This window comes from Asparagus officinalis, chromosome 1 (genome assembly GCF_001876935.1).
Source record: "Asparagus officinalis chromosome 1, Aspof.V1, whole genome shotgun sequence".
NCBI classification, from domain to species: Eukaryota; Viridiplantae; Streptophyta; class Magnoliopsida; order Asparagales; family Asparagaceae; genus Asparagus; species Asparagus officinalis.
Window position 1 is genome coordinate 26,445,164 of NC_033794.1, and position 14,094 is coordinate 26,459,257.

Here is a 14,094-nt window from a genome sequence, read left to right on the forward strand (position 1 = left end):
TTCAAGGCTAGTCCTGTGTTAAGAGCGTGATTCAGCAATTCTGTAAAGTATTTTGATCTTGAAGTATTTTTATTAAGATGTTTCTAACTTTCTGCTCTTTTCTTTCATTCTTGTATGGTTTGTTCTGTACTGCTTTGGATCTGTTTTTATGCTTAACTAGTCCTGTGTAATGCACGTGGTTGAATATCATGATTATTTAAATTGATAAAAATAGAGTAAAAATAAAAAAAGAAAACAAAGTTTTTTTGATAGTGATCATCAACTCAATAATCTCTCTCTCAAATAAAATATTATCATTGTTTTCTTTCAATCCAGACTGTGACCACGTGATCTACTATTTATGAGTTATAAACGCATTAATATAGTACACCATCTCTATTTTATTTGTATCTTAAAGTCTTCAAAAGATGGGTGATCATTCAATTCACAAATAAATTTTGCATATGAATTTACTTGTAATATGTCCATTAAACTTTTAGTCGTGGTTTGACTCATATTCAGGTTAACTTTTAGTTGATGTTTCACTCATATTTATATTATCTAAAATAATATTCTTATTTAATTTTATAGCTCATTCTCTGTATCATAGATGTAAAACTAAAAGTATGAAGAATTATTTTCTTACGAAATTAGAACATGGAGATCATGATATATTTCACCATATGCTATAAATATAAAAAAATCTTTGATGCAAGGTCCTCATTAAATCTTATCCTAAATGATGTGAATAAAAAATGTTATTATAACTCACTTGCCTAGGACAATTGTATTGTATATAGGAGACATAACTCATCTAGAATATCCATGTCTCCTAAGTAGATTTTGATGTTTGTGAGAGTAACATGTTAGAGGCTCGTATTCAAACTTTTTAGTGCTATAAAAGACACAAGAATTTGCGTACCTTATATATCGTAAAGAACATATCAATTCATGAAGAATTTTTCCTAATAATGATATTATTACAACGATATTATTATTTAATATTAAATCAATTTTATCATGTAAGATTATATGACCATTTTTAATAAATTATAAAGTATATATATAAAAACCTCGATGCTTATAGCCAGTAGTTGGGCTCCAAAAAATATGTTAACTTTCTATTGTAGTTTGCTATTTGTAGTACTATTAGTAATGTCATTACCTTTCCTCTTTATCTTATTATTCACACTTTTCTAATGTAAATTCTCTTTTGCTAATCATTCAATTTGCTATATTTAGTTTTTATAATATCAGAGGTTAGAATATTCTCTTCTATTTAAAAAGTGTTGACATGATTTTCTTAAAATATATACACATAGTAGTAATAGTATATACTTCAGTGCAACTCAAACATGGGCTTGAAGCCTATTTAGAGTGATTACACAGTCTGAAAGTCAAGAAAGAAATTTCTACAAAGGAAAAATAATTTAATATGTCAAGTTAAGAACTAATTTATAAAATATACATGACAGTGCAAATAGCTATAAAAAGTAAGGTATATATCTTCATAAAAATTTTATAGTGAGTGACCAATACAATCATCCTAATTTAAACATAAATAATTATTATTTTAGTTACTAATTTGATACGCGTAACTATGGAATAAATCTCCAGTAAAAATAGGAATTGAGATTGTATGATGTTGTAGGTAAATAAATAGATGTTATTAGAGCTCCTATTTATATTAAATTTAAAAGTAATAATTTAAATTATTAAGTACCAAATATTAGCACATGTGAAAAAGTAAAGTAATCTATGTTCTATATATGTATATAGTCAATCAATCAAACGTATTAAAATTATGATGACCACAGTCAAAATTATATGGTGGGTTCACATTAAAATCAAACGTATTAAAATTATGATGACCACAGTCAAAATTATATGGTGGGTTCACATTAAATATAATTTGTAAAAAATAGTACATTAAAGTCAAAATCTTCACATTAAATATAATTTGTAAAAAATAGTACATTAAAGTCAAAATCTTTTTAACCACTATATAGATTATTTAAAAAATTTTACATATATAAACTATATTGCTTACGAAAAGTGATGTGCACACTTTAGTATAGTCTAATAATTTTAAGAACGACTTATTCTTCAATATCATCATTAATTGATGTATATATGCATTACACTAAAAATACAATAAAAGTTTAAAATACTACAAAATAAACATCCACAAAAGTTTTAAAAATTATAAAAGAACACCCTAAAATTTATAATTTATAAATACACAAAACTATTAAACATTACATTAAAATCAAGGAATTACAAAAAAATCATTGAAAATTTTCAAACTTTGGAGGGATAATTTGCAATGTGCTATACTTTAAGGGTTTTTTTTTGTAAATTTTAAATTTTATAGATTTTCAATTATTTATGTTCTTTTCAAAAAAGTTATAGGTAATATTTATCATGAAAACTATTAAAAAGTTATGGGAAAAATTTTAATTTTCTAGGGGTTTGTTTGTAATTTTTGAAACTTTGAGGATATTTTCTATAAATTATAAAATATGTAGGGGATATTTATAATGCTTATATTTTTAATGTGCTATTAGGTTAGAAACTATTAGGATTTTTTAAAAATTTTACAATTTTGAGGGTTTTATTTTGTAATTTGTAAAAAAATCAGAATGTGTATTGCAAATTTCATTAAATTATGAGGTTTGTTTGTGTTATTTGTAGGATTTTAGTAAATTATAGGTTTGAAAATTTTAAGGTATTTTTTATAGATTTTGAATTTTTAGTTGTGTTTTTGTAATTTTTAAAACTTAGAAGATATTTTCTCGAAAGTTAAAAAACTCTCAGTTTCTAGTTAGTATATATTTTTTAGGTTTCTCACTAAATTGAGATAAGTAAAATTTATAATTTTTAAGATACTTTAATAAATTTTTGAATTTGTACGGCCGTTTTTGCAATTTAAAATACTTGGAGAATATTTTTTACAAAGTCAAAAAACTTGTAAGTGCTGGCTAGCATATTTTTTTAGATTTCTATACGAACTGAAATAAGTAAAGAATTTAAATTATATTAAACGTATATATTTTATCCAATAACATGTTAAGTCTTATTATAAATAAAATAAATCATTTGGTTACCAATTCAAAAAGGATAGAGTAATTAGAATAGATTAGGATAACAATGTAATATTTTAAAAAACTAAGGATAATATTAACCATAGAAATATTTTTCCGAACTCGTACTTTTAAAGGGAGTATGATTTTCCCAACACATCCTCATAGCTAAAAATTCAAGATGCAAATAATCAGTAAAAGTCAAGTTGTACTATGAGTGCTTCTTAACATATTCAAATAAAATATCTCTAACATGCAGGAAGTTATGAACCGCAGGAATATCATGACCTTGGGCTTGCTTTAAACCTAACAAATGCCTTGTAATCTACCATAAATAAGACAAGAAAATAATATAAAAAGATGAGTATAGAGCTAACTTGAGGCGGAATAAGTTTTATAAGTGAAGTTAGATAACATACCCAAACATAAGTTTTTCAATGTGGCTTCATCTAGGGTATCATTTTTTTTTGTCTTTGTCCTAACCAGCTCCTCCTATTTTGTATAGTGACAGATGTCTTTCCGCTTAGTTTGAGGCCATGAAGATGATTGTCCACACTAACAAATGCAACAATGCTAGCAACTAAAATTAGTTTTTTAAATGTTTGTTGACTTTTGTTTCCATTAGCATCTTGTTCAGCAAGAAATTCTAAGAGGTAACTCTTTGCTCAAGCGCTTGTTAGGAGTCCCCAAGCCTCTTCCTCCTCCTCCCTTTATTCCAAGTTTAGTCTTCTTATATTTCTTACAGATAGGTTCAATTTGTTGGAGAGAGAAGAGGGCAATTTTTTTGGAGAGAAAAGTGGGCCTTATCTCATATTATTATTTAAGTAAAAGAGTAGGACACAAAAGGTTACCGTGTAATAAAACTTGATACTGAGAGGAATACAATAATATAATATTATACTTTCCTGCCAAAATGCATGAACCAGAATTGTGCAAGTTTAGCTATTTTAAATTAAGTATTTGGTATTGGGTTAATGGGCTGTTACCCGTTAAATTTAATCCTATTTGTATGGCTATATATCTCTCTCTCTTATTATCTCAATGAACAAGAATTCTAGGGTTTGCTCTCTATTTTTCTCTTTCTTCATGGTATCAGAGCACCTGACCAAGCCGTCGCCCCCCACCTGCCCTAGCAGTCGGCTCCATCTGCCTAGCCACCGCCGTTCACCTACCCTAGCCTCCGCCCATCACTGCTCTAGCCGTTTACCCTAGCTGCTGCTCCTACCTGTTGTCGTGCCCACCTGCTGCTGCCCCTACTACCTGCTGCCCCTACACATCCCCTAGCCACCGCCCCTGCCCTAGCCGCTGCCAACTTTTGTTTGTTGCTTGCTGTTGTTGCTGTTGTTGCTGTTGTTACAGTGTTAACTATTCCCTCGACATTTTAATCATCGAACTGATGAGAGGAAGATTGTATCGCTCGATATTTCAATCATAGAACTGATGAGAGAAAAAATGTCTATCTCACCTTGTTGAGATCTTTTACTTCTATTTTTATTTCCTTCAAGAAACGAGAATATAGAGATTGACTTGAGCCTTTGTGCAAACAAAAACCAGAGCTGGTGATATTGCTTCCGTGGTGTGAGGGCGTGACTATCTACTACTCCGCCTCTTATATTTTTTAGATCTAGTATATGTCTAGCTGAAATATCATCTTACTGCTCATGATCTGCTCTTAGTTTATGTTTCAAGAACGGATCTCTACTATTGCCCTGCCTATTTAACTACTATATGTCTACTATTGTTGCGCAAAAATGACTACTACTTCGATGTCAGAAATCTCCTCGTCTATTACTCCTTCTATTGTTGGTGGTGAGATCTCTACCCCCAAGATAGTCTTGGGAACTACAATTAAATTGAATGGTACAAACTATCTGTTCTGGACACAAGCTTTATTAGAATTAATATAAAATTATAATCCTTGATCCTCATCATAACTTTAGAGTTTTGGTGTAATAATTAGAGGAACTAAATTTAAGATGGTATCAGAGTAACCTAGGTTCAAATCCCACTGGTCATGAATTAAATACGGATTTTCTAAAAATTAACACCGCTACGTGAGTCTAGGTTTTGACCCATAAAAAGGGACGCTCGACCTGCGGGGACATGTTAAAATTAATATAAAATTATAATCCTTAATCCTCACCATAACTTTGGAGTTTTGGTGTAATGGTTAGAGAAACTAAATTTAAGAAGATATTGGGTGGAGATACCATTCCCTCTCAGACTGCTACATCTCCAGAGCCATGCAGGTCTCTACTAGTGTTACTTCTAATACTACTACACCATCTCCACCTACAATGGATCAGTCTTCCATGTTCTCTAGTCGAGGTAGAGGCCGTGGTCGTGGTCATGGTTGTGGCCGTGATTCAGAGGGAGGACGTGGCTCCTTTGGCGGGAGACAAGGTGAATCTCATAAAGGCTCATGTCAGCGTGGTCACTGTAGGAGAACCAATCATATATCTGAGAAGTGCTGGGAGACGTTTGGTCGTTCTCAATGGACCCAGGTAGCTGACACTGAGTCGACTCACTCGTCTATTTCTGCTACTACTAGTGGTCCAACTATTACTGCTGATACTGTTCAGATTTCTCAGCCATATTATAAGAGGTTACACCAGCTAGATCTCTCTCAGAACAATCATTCTGCTAATCAAGCATCCTCTTCAGGTATGGATGCTTACATAGCTTCTTCTCACAAACCCTGGGTACTAGATTCTGGAGCCTCATCCCATATGGCAGGTATAAATGATCACTTTGTATCTTTACATCTTTCTGATAAGTTTCCCTCTATCCGCATTACTGATGGTACACTTTCTCCAGTTCGCGGTGATGGAATAGTTCATGCTACTTCCTTTTTAAAACTAACTGATGTGTTATATGTTCCCAAATTACCTGTTAGCCTATTATCCATTAGCAAGTTTACAAAGAAAAATAATTATAAAGTCACATTCTTTCCATCTTATTATGTTTTTGAGGACCTAGCAACTGGGATGACGATTGGTTCGGAGCATGAGAGAGGAGATATGTACTATTTGGATGACAGTGTGCGATAGGCTGGTCTTGTTGCATCACAGGTTGACTCTACTTTATTATGGCACTGGCGTCTGGGTTATCCTTCACTACAAAAACTTAGATCGGTAGTTTCTGTTCAGCCATCTATTTGTTTTTTAGGTTGTGAGTCGTGTAAACTGGGTAAGCACCATCATGCTACTTTTTAGAGTCGTGTTGATAAACGCAGTAACTTTGCTTTTGAGTTGGTTCATTCATATGTCTAGGGCCCTTATCGTGTTCCTTTTGTGAAAGGTTTTCGATATTTCATTATCTTTGTTGATGATTTCTCTCGCATTACGTGGCTTTATTTGTTAAAAGAGAGGTCAGAGGTCTCGCACGTTATTAAACTCTTTTATAACAAAATAAACACTCAGTTCTCTACTTCTGTTCGTATTCTTCGTACTAATAATGCTTTGGAATATATAAAAAGTGTCGTTTCAAAATTTTGTGCTCTTAATGGCATTATTCATCAGACTTCTTGCTCTCATACTTCACAACAAAATGGAGTTGCTGAGAGAAAGCATAGACATATTCTAGATGTTGCTAAAACCTTTATGATACATATGAATATTCCAAAGTATTTGTTGTTTGATGCTGTTCTCTATAATAACCCAGATAAAGATAAATAAATAAATAAATAAATAAATAAATATAATAATAATAATAATAATAATAAAATCACACATTGCTGATTTTTCCACCGCTCACAATGGCGGTAATTCTCGTCACCGCCTCCCAACAGTATATAAAGGGGAGGAAAGGGGAGAAATTCAGGTTAAAAGAAAAAGAAAAAAGAAGAAGAAGAAGAAGAAGATGAAGAAGATAAGGAAGGTGGAAAATCATCCTAAGGTACAATCTCCTTTTAAATTTCATAATAAATCTTAATAAATTGAATCAAAATAAAATGAGTGAGGAAGTTAACTAGTAATTGATATGAAGTCAAAAATCTAGGATTTGCAAAGGATTTTTTTTTTGTGTTTACGATGCATGAAACAAACTAAAAAAAAGAAAGAAAGAGAAAATAAACTAACCTAGATCCGGCAAGGATCTCGTCGTCGGCCGCTCTTGGTCGCCGGCGGTTTCCTCGTCACTATCCTACAGCCATGGCGAGAGCAAGAGAGAGAGAGAGAGAGAGAGAGAGAGAGAGAGAGAGAGAGAGGGGCGAGAGAGAGAGAGAGAGGAAGACAATATATAAAGGGGAGGAAAGGGGAGAAATTCAGGTTAAAAGAAAAAAAGGGGGGGGGGGAGGAAGATGATCAGGTAAAGAAGTAATATAAAGGGAGAAAAATTTTCATTAAGCCCTGAACCATAAATTTTTTTGAAACAAACCTTATAGTAATTAGTTAGGGTTGAAAAAGGAATGAAAAATATTTATTAGGCCCCAGTCTTTTGTTCAGTTGTAAACAAGTCTAATCTGAGGAATAAACAATAACTTTTAGACTTGATAAATTCCCTATAACCCCCTATCTTATCGTAAATTATTAGGAAGTTCAGAAGCTAGTATATGAGAGTTATAAAATTTTGATAAATTGCTAAAGTTAATAATAAGCTCATTTGTACTGTAGAATTTAATTATTATTGATTATATTTGAATTTATTAGATTCTAGATTATGAATTGATTTACTTATAATATATGTTTATCCTGAATTAATAATTAGTCCTATATCTTACATTATAGGTTCTGGTTGATATTCGGAAGAATAATAGTTGAGAAAGTCGTAACCACTTGAGGTGGGTTCATTTCTCACTAGTATTTTATAATATGAAATTGCATGAGTTTTATATTTGATTTATCTTGTGATAAAAAAATAATAATAAATAATATGTATTTTCATGTATATAAAGATTTGACCTATTTCTGTTGTGGTCTATCCTATAATACGATGTTAGCCTCGAACAATATATGAAAAGCCAATTTAATCTTTATGTAAAATATGAAAAAATAAATTTGGCTCTCATGAAATTTTCAAATAATTGTGGATTTTGTTTTATGTGAAGGTTTTTGATAAAGTATTTAGAACGTATTTCAACAGTTTAACGGATTCAAAGATTTTCCATAACTTAGTATCTGATAAAAGAAAAAAGTAAATATCTGTAAACTGCTTTAACTGAAATGAGAAGCTTAACCAAGCTAATTTCATTTGAAAATATCTGTAAATTCTGATATGCAAAGTATTACTCATTTGACATGTGATCTCGATGTTTTCAAACCCTTAAATAGTCCACTATGGATTCATTATGCCTGTCATATGGTGAATGCATCTTTATTTGGCCCTTCTGTATTAGCCTTGGTCCTTCTGTATTGGCCTTGGCCCTTCTGTATTGGCCCTTCTGAAGTTTGTTCTGGCCCCTCTGTATTTGGCCAGTAACCTATGGCAGTATTAGGTGCATTCGATTCCCAAGAATTATCTATTATGTAATGCGGTTTATGCATTCCCTTGTTACTGTGCTATAATTCGTAGCCTTAGTGTGACCTATGGGGTGACTTTTACATTCATGAATAACTCATCGAGAAATAAGATTCTGATAATTGATTGTGAATTGAGAAAACAACAATTCTCTGGTTTTGTACAAATTAGTAGTACTTTTCCTTCATAATGTTTACCTTGATTTAAAAAGGGTTTAATTCCAAGAAACTTCACGGTATATTCAGTTGCACATGAGAAAGAAAATATAATTGTTGTATTTTTTTTCTTAAAAATGACAATATTACGATATTTGGATCGTATTTTGCTATCTTTTGAATTTCTCATGCAAAAATTTGAAATTCGTTGTTTCTGAGAATTATTCTTATGACTATTTTGTTAGTTCTCCAGGAACTCTAGTAGGAAATGTTCTCACTGAGCGCTAGCTCATTCCGTTGTTTTTAAATTTTTTCAGATCCGGCGTAGCTTCATACTAGCTGAACTTTTGATTTGGGCTTTTGGCTGAGAGGCGTTATATGGAGAGCCTCTTCTTCTTGATGTTACCTTCAGCACAATTTGTTTTGTTTTGTAAAAATGTTTATAACGGTGAGTTTGTAGGCTGTAAGTACCGATCATATATATAGTTGCTCTGACTTCTTGTTAGACCCTAGAGGGGGGGTGATTAGGGTCTTATTCTAATCTAATCCGATTAAATGCCAATTAAAACTAATTAACAAATATATTCTTGCAAAAATAGATATACAAAGAGTTATGTGCAAGAATATGCAATATACACAAGGTGATATATCCTATATGATAGAAATATATGCAAAGATATATAAACAACACAAGGGTAAATAATCTAAATAGTATAGTGGATGAAATGAATGAGCAATGCACAATTGGCGATATAAGATAAATGCAAAAACAAATACGCCAAAGACAAACTCAAACAAGCAATATGATCACGGAGTTCGGACCTTCCGTCCTACGTCTCCGCTCCCCACTCCCGGGGAGAAATCCACTATCAACCGGGTTTTCTACGTTCACCCGAACAACGTTTACACCTCACACTCGGTTTTCTAGCTAACCGAAAACTTTACAATCAACACACTATTGTAATCCCACTCTACACCCACTAAATGTTGGACCTAGCCGTGTCTCCCTCAAGTGCTCGGTTACAACCTCTCCCTAGGCACGTCAACCGACGCCACTCCTCTTGGGACGATCCCCGACTCTCACCACACACTCCTCACTCGGTGTACAAGTGTATTACAAAGTGAATCTCACAATAAGCACAATATAACAAATGATTGTTCTCTCTAACAAGATGAGAACTCAATTAAGCTCACTCTCAATGTCACAAACCCACAACCCTAAATTATACTATGAATGTAAATACAATAAGCTCAAAAGGTTGTGTGTGAACAAAGAACAGTAAAACCCTAAACCCTTGTTTAAACACCTTGTTTAAAAACTTTTTTCTTGGTTGAAAACTGAGATCAAAGAGAGTATTTATATCCTCCAAAACCTCAGCTAAAAATCCCAAGTCAAAAGATAAAAACAGCCCCAGCAAACAGCTCAGAGAAATAGCCGTTGAAATCCAACGGATCTATTGTCGGTCAACCGGAAATTTCGTCGGTCGACCGACAGAGAGCAAAAACACAAAGAAACGATCTGGACCATCGTCGGTCGACCGGTGCGGTCGACCGATGGAGCTTTCGGTCGACCGGACCGATCGACCGACAGACTCTCTGTCGCCCAGTGATGAAAGATCAAATGATCGGTCGACCGGTGCGGTCGACCGAAAACTGACATATGAAAATCTGATATGCTGATTTAAAACACTGTTTAAAAATATCAAATAAATTCCAAAAAATGTAAAACTTTGGAGAATGATTGTAGACATGATAATAAACATGCTACAGTAACTGGTTATAAGAAAGGACCTCCCAAAAAAAAATATCATCATTTTACAAAATAGTCCAAAACATAAAAATATGAGATACTTGAATTTTGATGTTTTGACATAAACCAACTTTTGAAACTTTATGAAATATTTTTATAGACTTAGTAAAATATGTATAAACTGATATTGAAGTCTATAAACTAAGAATACAATATTTTCACAAAATTGCATATTCTATGCAATGTTTTCAAAAACACAATAGTAAATATGAAATATGTGATTTCATATTATAAACATAAAAACTCAAAAACTATATATATGTATATATATATATATATATATATGTGAAGAAACCAATAAATGTGTGTGTATAGATATTGAGCTTAACGTATTAAACACACATAATATAAACCTATACTAAGGTTACCCAAGCAATGATCTTGATCTTCATTGTGGCTCAACTTGGTACACGTTGCGGATGAAGCTTGAACTTGATCTTTAACTATGAATTGCATGTTGCTTCACTCCATAATTCCGCCAACCTCCATTTGATATGATCGTTATGGCGCAATCCATCCAACCTCCAACAACGTTGTTTGTCTACAATACATAGGAATGCACAAACACTAGACAAACAACATTAGTGGTAAATTGTTTGTTAAACATCATCAAAACAAGAAGGCCAACACTTCTATCATCAGCAGGTTTATGAATATTTTGAAATAAACTATATGATATGAAGTGCCAGGCTTGACCCGTGCATAAGACTTGTCTCATGCACAGGTCGCTGCTGTCGCGCACCCCACATTTTATGAATTTCTGTTGCAGTTTCAGGGCGTGATAGTAAGATGGTATCATATCTTAGGTTTAGGTTTCGATGATAGAAGCCTTGTAGGGCACGTTGTCATAGTGTATATGTGCTAGATGAGTGTTAGTGTATGGATCAATTATGTGATATATATATGCATGTATACATCCGTATGTACATGTATGCATATAAATATTTTATAGTAAAGCCTTTTAGGTTTGTTAATGAGTGGTTAGATGTTTATTTTATTTCACTTTGTCCTTTTTCTTTAGTAAGCTGATGGATGGTTCCCTTTTGTAGGACGACGGGAACCAATTCATCTTCCATTTCATCATCTAACCTGTCCAGCTCTATGATTTCTGTAGATAGCTCCTGGAACCTAGCTTAAGAGACTGAGGATATACTTCTGATGAAATTGACCCAAGCTTGATAGTAGCTTGCCATATGACCCCAGACACATCAGAGGTCGAGCCTATAGAAGTTATTATGATAGATTCATCAGAATCTATGGTTGATCATGCTGAGGACGAGGACATAGTAGTAGAAGTTATTCCAGTTGACTCGTCACCTTTAGAAATTATTATAATTTCATCCGACCCCTTTGATATGGAGTCCCTTGTAGCCCAGGTTCCTAGTGTTGACCAAGGACTTACCCTCTCTGAGGGTGAGTCAAATACCCTGGGGATTAGTCCAGACCTCGATCTGGAAGGATGGGGGACTTCTGGTATTGATCCTGATCCCATGTCAGACTCCAACCATAGCCAGGACACAGAAGAGATTGAGCCGACTGAGGAGTCTAGCTCTAGTAGCTCCTCTTCTTCGAGGAAATAAAGTATAACTGTTAGGGCAATTTTGTAATATTAATATATGGGTTTTCGTAGTTACTCTTTGGGTATATGTAGAACATTTTGGTAGAAAATATGTATATATGAAAACCCATATATTCAAATATATGTATGGACTAAAAGTTAAATATTAAAAATATACTTTTGGTTTGTAAATACTGACTTGTGATATTATGTTGAGCAGTAATTGAGTCCTAATTACTTAAATTGCATATATGCGACTGACTTAGGAATTTTTCTTGTATAATAGTTGACTGAAATATTTTATTATTTATAGGAAGATATGACTATAGTTGACTGAAATATTTTATTATTTATAGGAAGATATGACTTCAGGTAATGAGCAAACCCCTCCTAACGGAGATAGGGAATTTATAGGAAGATATGACTTCAGGTAATGAGCAAACCCCTCCTAACGGAGATAGGGATCTAAATCAGATGATAGGTGAAATGATGAGATCTAGAATTGCTCGTGCATCCACCTCCGGAAACTCAATAGATAATAATGCATTGATGGATCTGCTGCAAGCGATAACATCTGTAGTCACCAGACAACAAGATCAAATTGATCGTAATTGGACGAATGGTCAAAATGAGGAGCACTCAAAATTAAGAAGTGGCATGGGAGAATTTAAGAAACTATCTCCACCCAGTTTTGAGGGAACAACTGATCCTATGATTGCTGAGCACTGGATCACAGAAATGGAAAAGGTCTTCACATACATGAGATGCCCTGAAGAGGAGAAGGTTGATTATGCAGTATACATGTTAAAAGACCGCGCTTACGGGTGGTGGCAAATGCAGGTCAAGACGTTGGGTGAGAAAGCATACAAGATATCATGGGAGGAGTTTAAAAAGATTTCTTATGAAAAATATTTTCCTTCAACTGTTCGCAAACAAAAAGAATAAGAGTTTCAAAAATTGGAGCAAGGTGACAAGACAGTAGCTGAATATGAAGAAGAGTTCACTTATTTATCAAAATTTATCACTTACTTGTTGGGTAAGGAGGAGGATCGAGCACGTCGCTTTGAAGAAGGGCTTCGATCGGACATTCGGAAGGCGGTCAGTGCATTTGAACTCCCTACATATGGAGAAGTATTAAAGAAGGCCTTGTTAATTGAGAAAAATGAAATTGATACAAAACCAAAGAATGAGACGAGCAGCTCCTACCCAAAGAAGCGGTTCTGGCAAGATAATCACAGTAGAAGAAATAAAAACTGGAGAAACAAAAGGCAGAATTTTGGACGCAGAGAGGAGCAAATTCCTAACCAAAAAACCTTGAGATGTGATGTTTGTCATAAACTTGGGCATGAAGCGAAAAACTATTGGAGAAATACTGGAGCTTGTCTGAGATGTGGTCAGAAAGATCACAAAATAGCAAATTGTCCCCTACAGCAACCATCTCGAAATACCTTCCAGACTGGCCAGTCTAGTGGTGGGTATCCTCAAGCCAAGGCCTGAGTTTATTCCTTGATTGAGAAGGAAGCAGAAGCAAACAAGGATGTGGTGACAGGTACGCTAATTTTTGTGTCGGTTAATGCTCGAGTACTATTTGATTCTGGTGCATCGTATTCCTTTATTGCTGCACAGTTTGTTAAGAAAAACAAATTACTCTGTGATACCCTACAACAAGAATTGCTGGTTAGTACACCTGAAGGTAGCATATTAGTATCACATCAAGGTTGTAGGGGTAAAATTTATATTCTCGATAAGGAATTCCCCGTAGAATTAATGATGCTAGAAATGCATGATTTCGATATCATATTAGGGATAGATTAGTTATCCTTAAATCATGCTTCTATTTTATGTCGAGAAAAGAAAGTAGTATTCAATTTTCTTGGCCAACCCGAATTTTGTTTTGAGGGTGGTAAGTCTCAAAAACCCTTAAAAATCATCTCAGCCCTTAAAGCACATCGAGCGCTGAGGAGTGGATGTATGGGTTATTTAGCTTCAGTTGAGATGGTTGATGGTGAAAAATCAAGCTTGGAAGAAATACCAATTGTTCAAGAATTTCCA

The 14,094-nt window shown here is 33.6% G+C and overlaps 1 protein-coding gene across 1 annotated transcript; it reads left to right on the forward strand.

The window, feature by feature from the left end:
- On the forward strand, positions 12,463–13,539 carry LOC109832403. The gene is made up of 2 exons (XM_020399781.1): positions 12,463–12,895; positions 13,010–13,539. The coding sequence occupies exons 1-2, from the start codon at positions 12,463–12,465 to the stop codon at positions 13,537–13,539; spliced, it is 963 nt and encodes a 320-aa protein (XP_020255370.1).